General features: G+C 44.9%; 1 protein-coding gene across 4 annotated transcripts in view; it reads left to right on the top strand.

The window, feature by feature from the left end:
* Positions 1 to 21,265, top strand: part of LOC124131953 (protein unc-13 homolog D-like) — a 75,927-nt gene that overhangs the window by 48,096 nt on the left and 6,566 nt on the right. For all 4 annotated transcript variants that reach the window (XM_048396437.1, XM_048396438.1, XM_048396435.1 and 1 more), the window contains exons 8-21: positions 760 to 876; positions 1,926 to 2,003; positions 2,981 to 3,081; positions 3,608 to 3,773; positions 5,979 to 6,100; positions 6,958 to 7,048; positions 7,486 to 7,695; positions 7,831 to 7,991; positions 13,880 to 14,006; positions 14,227 to 14,295; positions 15,332 to 15,406; positions 16,308 to 16,412; positions 18,935 to 19,216; positions 20,509 to 20,649. In XM_048396437.1, the coding sequence (XP_048252394.1) occupies positions 760 to 876; positions 1,926 to 2,003; positions 2,981 to 3,081; positions 3,608 to 3,773; positions 5,979 to 6,100; positions 6,958 to 7,048; positions 7,486 to 7,695; positions 7,831 to 7,991; positions 13,880 to 14,006; positions 14,227 to 14,295; positions 15,332 to 15,406; positions 16,308 to 16,412; positions 18,935 to 19,216; positions 20,509 to 20,649 (1,845 nt within the window). The remainder of the gene's footprint in view (positions 1 to 759; positions 877 to 1,925; positions 2,004 to 2,980; positions 3,082 to 3,607; positions 3,774 to 5,978; positions 6,101 to 6,957; positions 7,049 to 7,485; positions 7,696 to 7,830; positions 7,992 to 13,879; positions 14,007 to 14,226; positions 14,296 to 15,331; positions 15,407 to 16,307; positions 16,413 to 18,934; positions 19,217 to 20,508; positions 20,650 to 21,265) is intronic.

The raw sequence follows: 21,265 nt of genomic DNA, 5'->3' as shown, positions 1-21,265 counted from the left end.
TTGGTTATTTTGTGCGTTATTCGTGGGCGCTTAGTCCTATTTTGCGATGAACGATTTCTAGAGAAAGGTGTTGGTTAAAGTTAACATTTTATCTTCGAATGATGGGGGGAAAGTTCATAAATCAGCTTTGTTTATCGCTAAAACTGAGATTTTTCTAGATGAGAAACTGATGTCTTGTATCGTGCAGGACATTGCCACAAACAGTGTAGAATGAGAAACTGGTGTCTTGTATCTTGCAGGACATTGCCACAAACAGTGTAGTATGAGAAACTGGTGTCTTGTATCTTGCAGGACATTGCCACAAACAGTGTAGTATGAGAAACTGGTGTCTTGTATCTTGCAGGACATTGCCACAAACAGTGTAGTATGAGAAACTGGTGTCTTGTATCTTGCAGGACATTGCCACAAACAGTGTAGTATGAGAAACTGGTGTCTTGTATCTTGCAGGACATTGCCACAAACAGTGTAGTATGAGAAACTGGTGTCTTGTATCTTGCAGGACATTGCCACAAACAGTGTAGTATGAGAAACTGGTGTCTTGTATCTTGCAAGACATTGCCACAAACAGTGTAGTATGAGAAACTGGTGTCTTGTATCTTGCAGGACATTGCCACAAACAGTGTAGTATGAGAAACTGGTGTCTTGTATCTTGCAGGACATTGCCACAAACAGTGTAGTATGAGAAACTGGTGTCTTGTATCTTGCAGGACATTGCCACAAACAGTGTAGTATGAGAAACTGGTGTCTTGTATCTTGCAGGACATTGCCACAAACAGTGTAGACAGATGGATGAATGTGTTCCCGGTGGGGCCGGTCAGCGCCAGGACAAAACCTGTCGGTCAGTGCCGCGTGCGACTTGCCATCTCCTACATGCAGGTCAGCTGATTACTGGTCAAGTAGCAACCATTTGGTGTGTCATTGCATAGTTGAATAATTGAATAATTGAGAAATAATAACATATGACATGGGCTTTCTGTACTTCGTGTAAAACCTTGTAAATCATATGACATATTAAACAGAAGGTAGAACTATCCGTTCTTCTCTCTCCATTCCATTCTTCACCTCTCTCTCCCTCTCCACCCCATCCTCTCTCCCTATCTCTATCTCTCCATCTCCACCCCATCCTCTCTCCCTATCTCTATCTCTCCATCTCATCCGCCTTCCCCTCTCTCCACTCTCTCTCTCGCTCGCCATCACCTCTCTCCCTCTCTCTCCCCAAATCATCCGCCTTCCCCCCTCTCTCTCTCACTCTCCATCCCATCTTCATTTCCTCTCTCTATCTCTCCATCTCATCCACCTTCCTCTCTCTCTCGCTTTCCATCACAACCTCTCACTCTCTCTTTTTTCTCTCTTCATCCAAACCTCTCTCCTTCTCTCTCTCTCCATCTCATCCGCCTTCCCCTCCCTCTCTCTCTCGCTCTCTATCACAACCTCTCTCTCCATCTCATCCGCCTCTCTCTCTCTCTATCCATCACAACCTCTCTCTCTCTCCATCTCATCCGCCTCTCTCCCTCTCTCTCCATCTCATCCGTCTTCCCCTCTCTCTCTCCATCACAACCTCTCTCCATCTCATCCGCCTCTCTCGCTCTCCATCACAACCTCTTTCTTTCAATCCCAACCTCCTTCCCCTCTCTCTATCTCTCTCCATCACAACCTCCCGCCTCTCTCTCCCTTTTTATATATAGATAAATACATAGATAGATATTTACTACTCAACTTGTGATGGGGGTAATCAGATATGTCATAGTATGTAAATATACGCTTGACATACAGTGAAAATTAATTTTTCGTTTTGTGAGAATTTTAGTTTCTCCTCCTCCCTTTCCCGCTCTCTCCCTCCCGTTGCCTTTCTCCACCTCCCTTTCCCTCTCTCTCTCTCCAGCTTATAGTGATCGTGTTTATGTATCTGTATCTCCTCCTTACAGTCAGGTGCGTGTTTCTCCGTGGAGGACTACCACCAGGTGTCGCTCATCCACCACAAACACGCTGTGAAGATCAACACGGTGAGACAGACCACAATATGTCCTAGTTGTTCATTGTTGGCCGGAATATGTCCATATGCTTTTAGTGAAGGAACTGGTAGATCATACATTTATTGTATAATTATGTGTAAACGTCTTCCTTATTTTTTTTAAAAATGAGAACCACATACAGCCGAACCTTGTCAGAAAATACCAATTGTACAACGGGCTGTCAGTAAAAAATATATGTTTGGTCATGTAGCATTTACGCACAGTGACTGTCTCCACGGTTACAGGGTCAGACGTTAATTGATATGCATGGCAAGATATTTATTTGCTAAATGTTACATTGTACTTATGTCTTTATTCGGTTTAAAGGCCGTCGCACGTTCAGCAGGATTTATGTTACAGTGACATTATGGATATTTCTTAATATGAGAGCTTCTCCCACAATTTATTACTAGATAATTCACTCAAGTCGTGTTTTTCCCCAATCTCATTAAAATCAGATCTTAGTTCTCGCTACCGCTAAACAAACATCTGAGGACATCCCATTACGGGTCACGTCAGAACGACCTTTCTTCCAACCAATCAGAGCGTCGCTTACCAGATCATGAAAGTGACACTCGGAATGTGTTTTCTAATCATGCAACCACGAAATATTTTGCACGGGGTATTCCGAACGACAGTTTCGGGTTTTATGATTATAGCCATACAATCTATGCCGTCTTTAAGAAATTCCAGAATGTTCTTCTTAACAGTTTTAATTGTTTTAATCGAGAATACGTCAAAATATGTTTCGAAGCGTAGTCGCCAGTTAAACTAGTGTCGTAAAGTTCGAGAAAGCAGCCTTCTGATTGGCTAATGTCGATTTCTTGTCAGTCTTTTCATTGGTCGGTCAAAATTCGCGAAAGGTCGTTCTGACGTGACCCGTAATGGGATGTCCACGGATCTTTGTTTAGCGGTAGCGAGAACTAAGATCTGATTTTAATGAGATTGTGTTTTTTTCCCATTTTCAGGACTGTACCGACTCTGCGTTACTCTTGTCTCCGCAAAGTCGACGGATTCTCGACACATTCGCCATAGGAAATAGGATATCCAAGCTCTCCCAGTCCATCCTGTAGGTACTTCACTAGTGCGTGAGTGGGAGTGGTTTTACGCCGCCTTTAGCAATATGCAAGCAATTTCAAGGAAGGAGACGCCAGACATGGGCTATAAACATTGCTCCATGTGGGGAATCGAACCCAGGTTTTCGGAATGACGAGCGAAAGCTTTTACCACAAGGCTACCCCGCTGCTACATTCTTCGTAAATTCATGTTGAGATTAAAAATAACAGTTGTGTGATGTGTGGACATGAGAGTCATACCGAGTGTATTTAGGCATGTTTAGTTGCATGAGTGAGTGGGTGAGTGAGTATGGTTTTACGCCGCTTTTAGCAATATTCCAGCAATATCACGGCGGGTACACCAGAAATGGGCTTCACGCATTGTACCCATGTCGAGAATCGAACCCAGGTCGTCGGCGTGACGAGCGAACACTTTATCCACTAGGCTACCTCACCACCCCTGTGTACTCTGAAGACATGTCAGAAGAATATAATCAGATGCCATCCCAGCACAGTATAATGTATCTTTTGCATCTGCAGGGATCTGACGGTGCTACTGGAGCTGGTGGCATCCCCGGAGAAAGAGATTCAGTGTCTGTCGGACACGGTGCTGCACAAGTCGCTGGAGGAGGTGCAGATGACGTGGCTGGCAATGCAGGCGTGTGGCCAGGAGCTCACACAGAGGATGCCGTTGTCCGACTCTGAGGTAGTGGGGTGCACGTTCCGCAGTCAACTAACATTCCTAGTTTATGATATCTTCCCATGGCAAGGGAGTTATCTGACTAAAACAATCCAGCTTCCACCCTTGCCGAAATAAGCTGGAATTAAGGATTTATATATATTGGCTGGAATAACGAGTCTATGCATAGTACAATTCAAAATCGCGTAACGAAATCGGCATCAGGTCCGTAAACTGCCGAGATGATTTCGGTCGATTGCAGGATTTGGAAAGCATGTGTATCGTTAACTTAGTGTCAACAGATATTTTCTAAATCTTTTCATGTTTTTAATAACGGGGCTTACGCGATGTGATGAAATTCGCGAGATATGACCCATTTTAGTACAATATAGATCTTGATTATCGACCAGAACGTCTTGACTTCGCGCCGCCATTTTGTTTTAAGCATATGCCTGTGATATGAGAGGTGGAATCTGATTGGTCAATAGGAGGAACATAGAAGGGGCATAACACGTAATAGATACTGGTGGCGCTACGATCGAGCCCAGAAATACAAACCTAGTTCGGCAAGGGTGGAAATTGGACTTTTACAGTCAGTTAACTCCCTTGCCTCGGGAAGATGAGTTCATAAAGAATGGTTTAAGTGAATGAAGCATTAAGACAATGATCATTATAAGCTTTCAGCGGAAGATATTTTCCATCACTCTGCATTAAATCGGCAGTGTCAAGTTGGACCATAGCTAAAATAGCCCAACTAATGTAAATACCACGCTTTAAGAAGCTGTGGAACTATAGTTTCAAATAGATGACCACCTGAAAATATAGATCTAGATATATGATTATCCTGTAATTGTTGTATGCGTGTTGGCAACTTTCTAGCTTCATCACGTAAGAGGGGCGGTCGGGTAGCTTTGTGGTTAAAGCGTTCGCTCCTCACGCCGAAGACCCGGGTTCGATTCCCGACACGGGTACAATGTGTGAAGCCCATTTCTGGTGTCCCGCGCCGTGATATTGCTGGAATATTGCTAAAAGCGGCGTAAAACCATACTCACTCACTCACTCATCACGTAGGCCTGCTGTAATGCAACATACCAGCTACATCACGTTTGCCAGCATTCAGCAATATTCCCCAGGAAGTAAGACTAACGGAGCGCCACACACTATACTCCTGCAAAAGAGTTTAGCTTCACCCCTCATTGTCAACTTCAGTGTATCTACATATGATATTGAGATATTTATTTATTTATTTATGCTTAAGATCCCACTGATACCTGCTGAAATGTTGTTGCACAGGAACACTGTATGTTCCGCCGGGTGTGTTTTAAGTAGATGTCATCCCATACGATGAAAATTAGCACAGGGAGCAGATGGTAGTCACATAACTACCGCCATGGAACAGTTACAAAACATGTCAGCTTATCGATCTTGGTGTCTGACTTTCAATATGAGTATGACACTTTGTAAACAAAAAAATATATGTTTTCCGTCTGAACATTAATACCGTACTCGTGTTGTTTAATGGACATTTTATACGGAAATTTAAGTGATGCTCATTTTGGTCCAGGTGTACATACCAGCCAGATACAAAGCGTGATGGAAAACTGACACAATTCATAGAGTGGGATAGGCAAGAACATTGCATTACTACAGACCAATGCATACAGGGGGTTGGCAAGAACATTGCTATCCTGCAGAACAATGCATATTGTGGGATACATATGCCATTGCTATGGTACAGAACACTTCATATAGTGTTATAGAGAAGAACATTGCCATACTACAAAACAATTCATATAGTGCTAAAGACAAGAACGTTACTTTACTACTTTACGTAATTTTGTCAAGACATTGTAGGAAATGGCTGTATCTGTTACAAAACAGTTATAAGAATGCTTGATTGTCATGCATTTTGTAGTTATCATTTCTCATAATATTGTTCAATTGTACTACTGTACAGCTCTGTAATTATACATAATATCATATATGATATGTATCTTCAATATCTGGAGGAAATAAAGAATATCTATAGTGTTATAGAGCAGAACGTTGCCATACCACAAACAAATTCATATAGTCTTAAAGACAAGAACGTTACTATACTACAGAACACTTCATATAGTGTTATAGACAAGAACATTATTAAACATTGCTGTTTCCGAGAGGTCATCCTTGAGAGAAGGCATGTTGTTAGATCTCAGTCAATTAGTTGTTCACTGTGTGCCATGGTTTCAGATCTGTCTGTATCGGACCGGCGCCCGGAACTACATCAGCTCCCTGACCAGCAAGCTCCATGAACTGCCGAGTCTCTTCCCTCCGTCAGCAGAGAGTCTTGTCACACTCAAGGGGTCTCTGGGGTAAGCGTCAGGATGTGCAGTGATCTCTGTGTATGGGGGTGGGGTGGGGGGAATTGGCGGGGTTAGGGGGATGAATTTTGTCTGGGTGTTTGTTAGGGCTGTAACGATTCACCGATACCTACGATATCATCGATATTTAGGTACACACGATACTTGAATCGTGAGTTTGTGAGATCGCGATACACTAAAGTTAGAAGAGAAACTGATAGTGTTACCTCATGTAATAGCAGATGTAGTGAGTGAGTGAGTGAGTATGGTTTTACGCCGCTTTTAGCAATATTCCAGCAATATCACGGCGGGGGACACCAGAAAAGGGCTTCACACATTGTACCCATGTCGGGAATCGAACCCGGGTCTTCGGCGTGAGGAGCGAACGCTTTAACCACTAGGCTACCCGACCGCCCCTGCAGAAGTAGCATAGCGACACCTGTAAGCATGGTGGAACACAAGGACGTGGTGGCTGAGGATGCGCCGACTAGCTGTTACATTTAATAACCATCCCTCCATTTAAAACTGTTTTGTTCATGTGGTTTTCTTTGCTAAGAGTTTTGAGATACCAATAAATAAATGTATGAAGAAACAGGTCTTAATTAATTAATTCAGTGATTTAATCATGTCCTACTATTTGATGTGGTGCATCGTGATACCAGTAGTATCGTCAGACTGTATCGAGATACAAATCGTATCGCATAATACCAGGCGGTACTCTGCTCTAGTGTTTGGTGGGTGTTTGGATGGTGGTTGGGGTGGTGGGTTGGGGTGGTGGGTTGTGGTTCGGGTGGGAGGTATGCTACAGCCTGGCCATATAACATCCCTATTCTACAATCTGACTATTAAACATTATCTTAATTCCACAGTCTAGCCATACATCTCCTCGAGCTGGATCTCTGGGACTCGTCGTCTTCAACACAAAATGAACTCGCAGATAAGCTTCTCCAGAAATTACAGGTACTAATCGCGTTAAAGATTTTTTACCACAGGTTATCAGTTAAGTCGGGGGCACGGGAGTCAGAGTCGTCCAAGGCGCTCCAATACATGCAACAGAGTTGCGTCCCTTACATGGGCCAGAACCCGATGAACCCTCCTTGGTCCGCCCTGATTATGTTTTTAGGTAGGTCAGCACCATAACCTTGCTCGTGGGTTTCACCAAAGTGGCAAATATCAAAAGACGTGTATCACTTCAGGCTTTCCTCCGACATGAAGCTGACACGTCATGATATAACTCTTTAAAGCGTCGTTAAACCAAATTCACCAACTTACACTATCAGATCAAAAGAGGATGCATAATGACACAGTATAAGGTCACAAATTAGGATCAATACACTGAAAGATGTATCTACGCATATCCATACCCTGTGTTATCTTAACTATCTGCTGTTTTCCAGTCGGACATTGACCTTTGGATGACGGAGAAGCTCCAGGAGGTCTACTCGCACAAGAAGGTCAAGGACTCGGTGATACCGGAAATGAAATCCCTGACCGAGTCAATCAGGTCTCTGGCCTCTCATTGCAGTCCCCTAGGGGTCATTACCAAGTTCTACGGTCCCCTGGGGGTGAAGTATTACAGGGTTGTTGCATTCAGAACGGAGAGAAAGGTAGGCGTGAACGAAAGAGTCCGTTTGTTAAATTACGCGACAGGTGCTACGGTTACTATCAAAACTTATTTCCACAGAGAAACAAGTGGGATATTTCAATTGCTTTGATGACTCAATGCCGTCCTGTATCCGCAGTTGTCGACGACAGCTCGCGAGATGATGTTAGAGATGGACAAGTACATGGTGCGCTATCACAACTTCCCCGTCAACATCGCCCAGAGCAGCCGCCACTCTCTCGCCCTCTACTTCGCCATCAGGAAGTTCTACCTCCTCATCAAGGAGGGGCTCACAGACAGGTGATATATGCACCACGCAGACAGGTGATACATGCACCACGCAGACAGGTAATACATGCACCACATGCACAGCATAGGTAGCTGATAGATGCACCACGCAGACAGCTGATACATGCACCACACAGACAGGTGATACATGCGCCACACAGACAGGTGATACATGCACCATGCAGACAGGGATACATGCACCACACAGACAGGTGATAAATGCACCACACAGACAGGTGATACATGAACCACACAGACAGGTGATACATGCACCCAAGCATAGCTGAGAGATCGGTTATACATGCACCACGCAGACAGCTGATACATGCACCACACAGACAGGTGATACATGCGCCACACAGACAGGTGGTACATGCACCACGCAGACAGGTGATACATGCACCACACAGACAGGTGATACATGCACCTCACAGACAGGTGATACATGCGCCACACAGACAGGGGATACATGCACCACACAGACAGGTGATACATGCACCACATGCACAGCACAGACAGGTGATACATGCACCACACAGACAGCTGATACATGCACCACACAGACAGGTGATACATGCACCACATGGACAGCACAGACAGGTGATACATGCACCACACAGACAGGTGATACATGCAACACATGCACAGCACAGACAGGTGATACATGCACCACACAGACAGGTGATACATGCACCAAACAGACAGTGGATACATGCACCACGCAGACAGGTGATACATGCACCACGCAGACATATGATACATGCACCACATGCACAGCACAGACAGGTGATACATGCACCACATGCACCACACAGACAGGTGATACATGCACCACGCAGACAGCTAATACATGCAACACACAGACAGGTGATACATGCACCACATGCACCACACAGACAGGTGATGCATGCACCACACAGACAGGTGATACATGCACCACACAGACAGGGGATACATGCACCACACAGACAGGTGATACATGCACCACACAGACAGGTGATACATGCACCCAAGCATAGCTGAGAGATCGGTTATACATGCACCACGCAGACAGCTGATACATGCACCACACAGACAGCTGATACATGCGCCACACAGACAGGTGATACATGCACCACGCAGACAGGTGATACATGCACCACACAGACAGGTGATACATGCACCTCACAGACAGGTGATACATGCACCACACAGACAGGTGATACATGCGCCACACAGACAGGTGATACATGCACCACATGCACAGCACAGACAGGTGATACATGCACCGCACAGACAGGTGATACATGCACCACACAGATAGCTGATACATGCACCACACAGACAGGTGATACATGCACCACATGGACATCACAGACAGGTGATACATGCACCACACAGACAGGTGATACATGCACCACATGCACAGCACAGACAGGTGATACATGCACCACATGCACCACACAGACAGGTGATACATGCACCACGCAGACAGCTGATACATGCAACACACAGACAGGTGATACATGCACCAATGCACCACACAGACAGGTGATGCATGCGCCACACAGACAGGGGATACATGCACCACACAGACAGGTGATACATGCACAAGAAAAAACAGACAGGGGATACATGCACCACACAGACAGGTGATACATGCACCACACAGACAGGTGATACATGCACCTCACAGACAGGGGATACGTGCACCACACAGACAGGTGATACATGCACCACACAGACAGGGGATACATGCACCACACAGACAGGTGATACATGCACCACACAGACAGGGGATACATGCCCCACACAGACAGGTGATACATGCACCACATGCACCACACAGACAGGTGATACATGCACCACACAGACAGGTGATACATGCACCACACAGACAGGTGATACATGCACCTCACAGACAGGGGATACGTGCACCACACAGACAGGTGATACATGCACCACACAGACAGGGGATACATGCACCACACAGACAGGTGATACATGCACCACACAGACAGGTGATACAAGCACCACACAGACAGGGGATACATGCACCACATGCACCACACAGACAGGTGATACATGCACCACGCAGACAGCTGATACATGCACCACACAGACAGGTGATACATGCACCAAACAGACAGGTGATACATGCACCACATGCACCACACAGACAGGGGATACATGCAGCACACAGACAGGTGATACATGCACAACACAGACAGAGAATACATGCACCACACAGACAGGGGATACGTGCACCACACAGACAGGGGATACATGCACCACACAGACAGGTGATACATGCACCACACAGACAGGGGATACATGCACCACACAGACAGGTGATACATGCACCACACAGACAGGTGATACATGCACCACACAGACAGGTGATACATGCACCACATGCACCACACAGACAGGTGATACATGCACCACACAGACAGGTGATACATGCACCACACAGACAGGTGATACATGCACCACACAGACAGGGGATACATGCACCACACAGACAGGTGATACATGCACCACACAGACAGGCGATACATGCACCTCACAGACAGGGGATACATGCACAACACAGACAGGTGATACATGCACCACAGAGACAGGGGATACATGCACCACACAGACAGGTGATACATGCACCACACAGACAGGGGATACATGCCCCACACAGACAGGTGATACATGCACCACATGCACCACACAGACAGGTGATACATGCACCACACAGACAGGTGATACATGCACCACACAGATAGGTGATACATGCACCTCACAGACAGGGGATACGTGCACCACACAGACAGGTGATACATGCACCACACAGACAGGGGATACATGCACCACACAGACAGGTGATACATGCACCACACAGACAGGTGATACATGCACCACACAGACAGGGGATACATGCACCACATGCACCACACAGACAGGTGATACATGCACCACGCAGACAGGGGATACATGCACCACACAGACAGGTGATACATGCACCAAACAGATAGGTGATACATGCACCACATGCACCACACAGACAGGGGATACATGCACCACACAGACAGGTGATACATGCACAACACAGACAGAGGATACATGCACCACACAGACAGGGGATACGTGCACCACACAGACAGTGGATACGTGCACCACACAGACAGGTGATACATGCACCACACAGACAAGGGGATACATGCACCACACAGACAGGTGATACATGCACCACACAGACAGGTGATACATGCACCACACAGACAGGGGATACATGCACCACATGCACCACACAGACAGGTGATACATGCACCACACAGACAGGTGATACATGCACCACACAGACAGGTGATACATGCACCACACAGACAGGTGATACATGCACCACACAGACAGGGGATACATGCACCACACAGACAGGTGATACATGCACCACACAGACAGGTGATACATGCACCTCACAGACAGGGGATACGTGCACCACACAGACAGGTGATACATGCACCACACAGACAGGGGATACATGCACCACACAGACAGGGGATACATGAACCACACTGACAGGGGATACATGCACCACGCAGACAGGTGATACATGCACAACACAGACAGGGGATACATTCACCACACAGAAAGCTGATACATGCACCACACAGACAGGGGATACATGCACCACACAGACAGGGGATACATGCACCACACAGACAGGTGATACATGCACCACGCAGACATGTGATACATGCACCACACAGACAGGGGATACATGCACCACACAGACAGCTAATACATGCACCACACAGACAGGTGATACATGCACCACACAGACAGGTGATACATGCACCACGCAGACAGGGGATACATGCACCACACAGACAGGTGATACATGCACCACACAGACATGTGATACATGCACCGCATGCACAGCACAGACAGGTGATACATGCACAACACAGACAGCTAATACATGCAACACACAGACAGGGGATACATGCACAACACAGACAGGGGATACATGCACCACACAGACAGGGGATACATGCACCACACAGACAGGTGATACATGCACCACACAGACAGGTGATACATGCACCACACAGACAGCTAATACATGCAACACACAGACAGGTGATACATGCACCACACAGACAGGGGATACATGCACCACACAGACAGCTAATACATGCAACACACAGACAGGTGATACATGCACCACACAGACAGGGGATACATGCACCACGCAGACAGGGGATACATGCACCACACAGACAGCTAATACATGCAACACACAGACAGGTGATACATGCACCACACAGACAGGGGATACATGCACCACACAGACAGCTAATACATGCAACACACAGACAGGTGATACATGCACCACACAGACAGGTGATACATGCACCACGCAGACAGGTGATACATGCACCACACAGACAGGTGATACATGCACCACACAGACATGTGATACATGCACCGCATGCACAGCACAGACAGGTGATACATGCACCACACAGACAGCTAATACATGCAACACACAGACAGGGGATACATGCACAACACAGACAGGGGATACATGCACCACACAGACAGGGGATACATGCACCACACAGACAGGTGATACATGCACCACATGCACCACACAGACAGGTGATACATGCACCACACAGACAGGTGATACATGCACCACACAGACAGGTGATACATGCACCTCACAGACAGAGGATACGTGCACCACACAGACAGGTGATACATGCACCACACAGACAGGTGATACATGCACCACACAGACAGGTGATACATGCACCACACAGACAGGTGATACAAGCACCACACAGACAGGGGATACATGCACCACATGCACCACACAGACAGGTGATACATGCACCACGCAGACAGGGGATACATGCACCACACAGACAGGTGATACATGCACCAAACAGACAGGTGATACATGCACCACATGCACCACACAGACAGGGGATACATGCACCACACAGACAGGTGATACATGCACCACACAGACAGAGGATACATGCACCACACAGACAGGTGATACATGCACCACACAGACAGGGGATACATGCACCACACAGACAGGTGATACATGCACCACACAGACAGGTGATACATGCACCACACAGACAGGGGATACATGCACCACACAGACAGGTGATACATGCACCACACAGACAGGTGATACATGCACCTCACAGACAGGGGATACGTGCACCACACAGACAGGTGATACATGCACCACACAGACAGGGGATACATGCACCACACAGACAGGTGATACATGCACAAGAAAAAACAGACAGGGGATACATGCACCACGCAGACAGGTGATACATGCACAACACAGACAGGGGATACATTCACCACACAGAAAGCTGATACATGCACCACACAGACAGGGGATACATGCACCACACAGACAGGGGATACATGCACCACACAGACAGGTGATACATGCACCACGCAGACATGTGATACATGCACCACACAGACAGGGGATACATGCACCACACAGACAGCTAATACATGCAACACACAGACAGGTGATACATGCACCACACAGACAGGTGATACATGCACCACGCAGACAGGGGATACATGCACCACACAGACAGGTGATACATGCACCACACAGACATGTGATACATGCACCACATGCACAGCACAGACAGGGGATACATGCACAACACAGACAGGGGATACATGCACCACACAGACAGGGGATACATGCACCACACAGACAGGGGATACATGCACCACATGCACCACACAGACAGGTGATACATGCACCGCACAGACAGGGGATACATGCACCACACAGACAGGTGATACATGCACCACACAGACAGGTGATACATGCACAACACATCAGTAACTCTGCCGCGTTTCTCCCCCAGGGACATGTTCCGCCTGACCATCAGTCAGTACCAACGCTGGTTCCAGGAATCTCTGGTGTTCTGGCTGCAGACCTTCAAGACAGAGTGTATGACCCGGATGGAGAAGGCACTGGAAATAGACAAGGATGTGAGTTGTTTGTTGACAGAGGTGTGAATGATGTGTGACATAATTTCGTGAAAGAAATGTAAATAAACTGTGGATCCTTTCTTTTGGACCATGCGAATCATGCGAACCTGAGTGATTGTTATGTGAATCAAGTATGACAGCAGTATGCATGTGTGTTTATAATGTCAATAATGTCGATGTTGATATTGTGCTGCCAGACTAATCCTGTTTGTTTTTCCAGGTTGTGTTGGTGACATCACTGGTGAAATTCTCCAACTCGTCCGTGGATGTCCTGTCCTGCTTTGCAAAGGTTCGTTTCCCAAAATCCATTTGTGATCCTGCCCGTTCCATTGGATTATTACAGCACTGATTCTGCTCGTCGTGTTTTGTTTGTTTGTTGTTTAACGCCGCAGTCACCAATATTCCAGCTATATGACGGCGGTCTGTAAATAATCGAGTCTGAACCAGACAATCCAGTGACTGACATCATCAGCATCTATCCACGTAATTGGGATACGATGATATGCATCAACCAAGTCAGCGAGCCTGACCACCCGATCCCGTTAGTCGCCTCTTACGACAAGTATGGTCGCCTTTTAGGGCAGGCATGGGTTGCTGAAGACCTATTCTACCCCGGATCTTTACGGGTCCACAACAAAGAAACACGGGTACTTAAAGCGTAGCAGTCTAAGGAAAACTCTCAGTCCCGGAAAGTTGTATTCAAGCCATTCAAACACTTCTTAGTTTTTGAGAGTTTGTTTATCCTTCAGTTAAAGTTCCCTATTTTTTATTAGTTGATTTACAAATATCTGGCCTAAAATTCAACGTAGATAGAACAAAATAAACAAGTACTGATTAGTACTGCTACAAATGAATGTAAGAGAAGGCAAGATATCGAAAGGTATCTTAAGACCCGCCTTTTTTAAAATCGCGCGGTTTTTTTTCATTTCAAATAATTGTAAAATAGAGTCGGCCAAATTTCATTTTGTCCAAAGTTATTTTGTTTCTTATTTAAAGTGTTTTCAGTGTAAGCAGGTTTCGTAAACCAACAAAAACAATATATGGGCTTTAACAGAGACAACGTTTCAGTTTCAATCATAGAATGAATATCTATAAGAAAAATGAAAATGGGCAACAAACTGTGCCGAATACTCTCCCTTTAATAGTCTGCAGTGATATATATAGTACGGGATTCGATGGGCTTGCTGTCTCCAAAGTGTGAGTGAGTGAGTTGGGTTTAACGCCGCTTTTAACAGTATTCGAGTTATGTCACGGCGTGTCATATCACGGGGGCTCGTCATGTAGTAATTCTGCCTGTACTAACCCAGTGTATGTCTTCCCATCAGATTACCCAGGAGTGGCGGGAGATTGACTTCAAGGACCCGGACTCCGTGGTGATGGGCGTCACCAAGATCACTGACGTGAGTTATGTCAGCCTTACACGAAAGTTACTGGTGACGTTGTGTTTGTTTGTTTGTTTGTTGTTTAACGCCGCACTCACCAATATCCCAGCTATATGAGGGCGGTCTGTAAGTAATCGAGTCTGGACCAGACAATCCAGTGATTGACATCATTGGATCGATGACATGCCTCAACCAAGTCAGTTAGGCTGACAACCCGATCCCGTTAGTCGCAAACATAGTCGCCTCTTACGGCAAGCATGGGTTGCTGAAGACTTTTTCTACCCCGGATCTTCACGGGTCTACTGGTGCCGTAAACGTGCCAGTGGTTCAATGGTTTAGTTGCAGTCGTATTCAGTTTGTAAAGTTACCAACGCTGACATGTCACCTTTGTTTCTGCTGTTTATGGGACGTGTGATACGTGTATTTGAACAACCAATAGGTCACGTGTGTTGGTACAGCTGATACATCACGTGTGGTTCCACAGCTGATAACCTTCTCCGTTCTCTAGTGGTAGAGCGTCCGCTCGGAGAGCAGAAGGTCCGGTGTTCAATCACCGGTCGCGTCATCACAATAGACGTTAGAAGATGTTAACCTGCCTGGGGCTAAAACAAGGACTGGTCGGCTCGGAGTCAGTATACTGTATCTGAGTGGGGTATTTATGCTAAACTGTGGCATGGTATCTCAGTGGGTTAGCACTATAAGATCGGCATTAGTCCGGACTAGTACAAGCAGCCACACACACACACACACACACACACACACACACACACACACACACACACGAAAACGCGCACGCACGCACACACACACACACACACGTGCATGCATGTCGCTATATAAGTGCAATATTCTTGGACGCGACGTTAAACCCCATTTCAGATTGCAGATTGCAGATTATATATCACTTGTGTTTCTACAGCTAATCTGTGACGGTGCCCGTCTGTATGCTGACAAGATTCACACCATCCTGGAGAGGAACTGCTATTACGACCAACAGGAAGAACAATTTGATGTCAACGACAGAGTATGTAATCCACCTTCTATTTGCCTATTGGTGTTTACATGATGCACATGTAAACCTTCTAATGCTTATGGGGCACGTTGTATTGTATACTCCCCAGGGAGATGAGAATGAAAATCGAGTGCTTCTGACTGGTGTAATAGTGGATGGATTCGGCGCATCATTAATGTTATTGTTGCTGGTAGTAGTGGTAGTGGTAGTAGATCGTCAAGGCAACCTTAATCATATTTCTGTCACATGTACACGTATGTTCTATGTATGGATGAATCACGTGGTTGTGTTGAAAGATGGAGACCCCGAACGGATGGAGGTAAATGAGAGTGAGAGTATTAATGCGTCCCTTCGGACCTCCAATAACCTGTCGTGCACTCTCGTATTATTACCTTGATCATACTCTGAGTACATCTAGCTTCCTTCATTCTCTACAGCTGATGATAAACATCCTTCATTCTCTTCATCTGATGTTCACTTCCTTCATTCTCTACAGCTGATGTTAACTTCCTTCATTCTCTACAGCTGATGGTTAATATCCTTCATACCCTACATCTGATGTTAACATCCTTCGTTCTCTACATCTGATGTTCACTTCCTTCATTCTCTACAGCTGATGGATAACTTCCTCCATTCTCTACAGCTGATGTTAACTTCCTTCATTCTCTACAGCTGATGTTAACATCCTTCATTCTCTACATCTGATGTTAACTTCCTTCATTCTCTACAGCTGATGGATAACTTCCTCCATTCTCTACATCTGATGTTAACTTCCTTCATTCTCTACAGCTGATGTTAACATCCTTCATTCTCTACAGCTGATGTTAACATCCTTCATTCTCTACATCTGATGTTTACTTCCTTCATTCTCTACATCTGATGTTAACTTCCTTCATTCTCTACATCTGATGGATAACTTCCTCCTTTCTTTACATCTGATGTTAACTTCCTTCATTCTCTACAGCTGATGTTAACATCCTCCATTCTCTACATCTGATGTTAACTTCCTCCATTCTCTACATCTGATGTTAACTTCCTTCATTCCCTACAGGTGATGGATAACTTCCTCCATTCTCTACAGCTGATGGATAACTTCCTCCATTCTCTACAGCTGATGTTAACATCCTCCATTCTCTACAGCTGATGTTAACATCCTTCATTCTCTACATCTGATGTTAACTTCCTTCATTCTCTACAGCTGATGTTAACATCCTCCATTCTCTACATCTGATGTTAACATCCTTCATTCTCTACATCTGATGTTAACTTCCTCCATTCTCTACAGCTGATGTTAACATCCTTCATTCTCAACATCTGATGTTCACTTCCTTCATTCTCTACAGCTGATGGATAACTTCCTTCATTCTCTACAGCTGATGGATAACTTCCTCCATTCTCTACAGCTGATGTTAACATCCTCCATTCTCTACATCTGATGTTAACTTCCTCCATTCTCTACAGCTGATGTTAACATCCTTCATTCTCTACATCTGATGTTAACTTCCTTCATTCTCTACATCTGATGTTAACTTCCTTCATTCTCTACATCTGATGTTAACTTCCTCCATTCTCTACAGCTGATGGATAACTTCCTCCATTCTCTACAGCTGATGTTAACATCCTTCATTCTCTACATCTGATGTTTAACTTCCTTTATTCTCTACAGATGATAGTTAACTTCCTTCATTCTCTACAGTTGATGGATAACATGTTTGATTCTCTACAGCTGATGTTAACTTCCTTCGTATTAATGCTATTTTCGTGGCTCTCATCAACAAAAATATCCAAAATCAATAGAGATGGTACCACTGCTTAAAATACTGCTCTAACTATTAAGCCAAAGAATCACCATACAGTCTTGTATTATTTTACTACGGTAACATATTTGAGATGTACATGTTTCATTTCTGACAAGCTTTATAATGTCCTTAACAAACTATGAACAATACATACGTTTAAATGTACTACTATTGTGTGGTTGGCAACAAGCTTGTGTAAATTAAAAAAAACACCAAAAAAACCAACCTTCTTTAATATATACTTCAGTGTGAAAGACACAAATTGTCTCCTTTTATCGCAAGTGTCTAGCCCGTACACAAACTGTTGACGTCCATTTTACGTTATTTCAACACTGACAAGGCAAAATAATCTCTATTATTCACCACTCGTGTCAGAAACCACTATTTGCCTTGGTTATCCAATGTCCATCATGATAATCACAGTTTATGTAATCTACTCAACTCCAAAAATATCAACATTGTAAAGGCTTTGGCCTTATACTTAAATCATGTATTTAATGTGAAATAAGACTACTTGTATTTATTTTCCTGACATCACGTGACGCAGCAATTATTGTAATTGTAATTGTACTCTAGGCCACATGGCCCAAAATACTGAATAAAGAATCTTGAATCTTGAATCTTGAATCACTCGTGAAAATATCTCCTTTCCCTCGTCAGTCGATGAGAGAAACATGATATTTCACTCGACACAGGACATATCTTCTATTCTTTCATATTGTTCTTTGTGTCCAGCTGTGCATCACCCTGAACAACATCGAGCACGTGCGCCAGTACCTGAATCATCTCCCCGAGCTGTTGGAGTGGGAGGAGGTGGGGCAGTCACAGTCGGCGCGTCACGAGGACGCCAAGATCGGCAGGCAGTCCTTGACGACCCTGAAACGTTTGACTACCACCGCCAACCAGGACATCCTCATGAAGTCTTCGTTCCTGCTCCGGGAGATCGCGGTCAAGATGAAGACCAACATTCAGAAACTCATGGACATGTTCATTGTCAAGACCCCCGCGAAGGTTTCGGTAAGCTACGTCAAGGGACTCATTGTTGTCAAGGCTCCCGTGAGGGCCTTTGTAAGTTCAGTCAAGGGACACATCGTTGTCAAGTCTCTTGTGAAAGCTTCAGTAAGTTTAGTAATGGGACTCATCATTTTCTAGTCTCTTGTGAGGTTCGGTAAGTTCAGTCAGCGAACTCATCATTGCCAAGTCTCCCGTCAACGCCTTTGTAAGTTCAGTCAAGGAACTCACCATTATCAAGTCTCCCGCGAAGGCCTTTGTAAGGTCAGTCAAGGAACTCACCATTATCAAGTCTCCCGCGAAGGCCTTTGTAAGTTCAGTCAAGGAACTCACCATGGTCAAGTCTCCCGCGAAGGCCTTTGTAAGTTCAGTCAAGGATCTCATCATTGTCAAGTCTCCCGCGAAGGCCTTTGTAAGTTCAGTCAAGGAACTCACCACTATAAAGTCTCCCGCGAAGGCCTTTGTAAGTTCAGTCAAGAAACTCACCATGGTCAAGTCTCCCGCGAAGGCCTTTGTAAGTTCAGTCAAGGATCTCATCATTGTCAAGTCTCGAACGTGAATGCCTCTAAACGTTCATTATAAAGTATCAACTGTTCATGGTAAAGTCTCCCGTGAAGGCCTTTGTTATTTTCGTCATGGCACTCAACGTGTGGTTTATCTGAATGTAACCAAACTTCTTATCTAAAAGATATTTTGTGAAATTTAATCATACAGATCCATGTACAAGTAGACATCTATTAAACATGCATTCGTGGACAGGTTGAACATTGACCTTCAACTAAGTTATTCAAAGCTGAACTCATTTGTTTGATAATCAAAAAGACAGCCCACAAATGTTTCAAACCTACTAACTTGTAATCTCTCAAACCCCTTGACACTCTTATGAGTGAGTGAGTGAGTTGGGTTTAACGCCGCTTTTAACAGTATTCCAGTTATATCGCGGCGTGTCAGCTTAATGTGGGAGGAAAGCCCGAATGATGCAGGTTTCAGACGTTTATCACTTCGGTGAAACCCACGAGCACGGGTATGGTGCTGACAAACCTAGAAACATAATCGGGGCGAACCGGCATCGCACGTTTGAAGTGAGTATGGTTTTACCCATGTCGGGAATCGAACTGGCGTGACGAGGGAACGCTTTACTACTTGGCCACCCCCAACATTCCATTACCATACGAGAACATTAATGACATATTTACAAAATGGCCGCAATCAAACGACTCATTCTGACATTCGAGCCCACAATCAGACACTCTTTTGAACTCGTTAATGTAATGTCCTTTCTATGACCTCAACCACAGGCTGTAGACAAGACAATTGGATACCTGTCTACCAACTTGCAGACTCTAGACGACCGTCTAATGACGTCTATTTATCCCAAGATGATCGAGGAGCTGTGGGAGGTCGTACTGCAGATATTCTATGAACAAATGCAAATCGGGGTAAGTGGACTACCATCTTCAATCTAATACTGGATTCTGCGCTACATTGGTCACGAGACAAAGGGCACACCAATGGAGTGATTATGGTTTTAAGCGACTTGAATGTTCTAATCCATTAAAACGAAAAGCTATATGCTACAGAATGGAGGCCATTTTTCAAAGGGCCGTATTTTTTATATTGTGGCGGGGATGGGATGTTATCGAAAATAAGAAATTGTCCCCAAAAGTTCTCTGAAAAATATGCTTTTATTTTGGGAAAATTAGAAATTGTCTGCAACAAAAATTACATTGGTGAAAAAAACATATTTTAGCTCATAGTTTTAATTAAAAACATATCTGTTTTTTGCAGCTGCAGCCGAAAAATATCTGGTCTAAATCTCTCTTATCTGTAATTTCCAAAATTGTTTCTCTCCCAGTTTACATATTTGATTAGACAGTTAATTTAATTGGACATTCATTTATAGCCTTCTGTCATTCGAATCAGACATAAGCCTAAGCTATAGTGGGATTGGAGCCAGGGTATTCATCAGAAATAATGATGATAATAACCATAAACTATATGTAGATCACCAAGTATGGGTATGTGTACTGCTTAAAAATGTTAAAGAACATCCTC

Source organism: Haliotis rufescens, unplaced genomic scaffold, assembly GCF_023055435.1.
Source record: "Haliotis rufescens isolate VD_foot unplaced genomic scaffold, xgHalRufe1.0.p SCAF_15, whole genome shotgun sequence".
Taxonomy (NCBI): domain Eukaryota; kingdom Metazoa; phylum Mollusca; class Gastropoda; order Lepetellida; family Haliotidae; genus Haliotis; species Haliotis rufescens.
The sequence above is the reverse complement of the archived record's forward strand: the minus strand, read 5'-3'. Positions and strand labels throughout refer to the sequence as shown.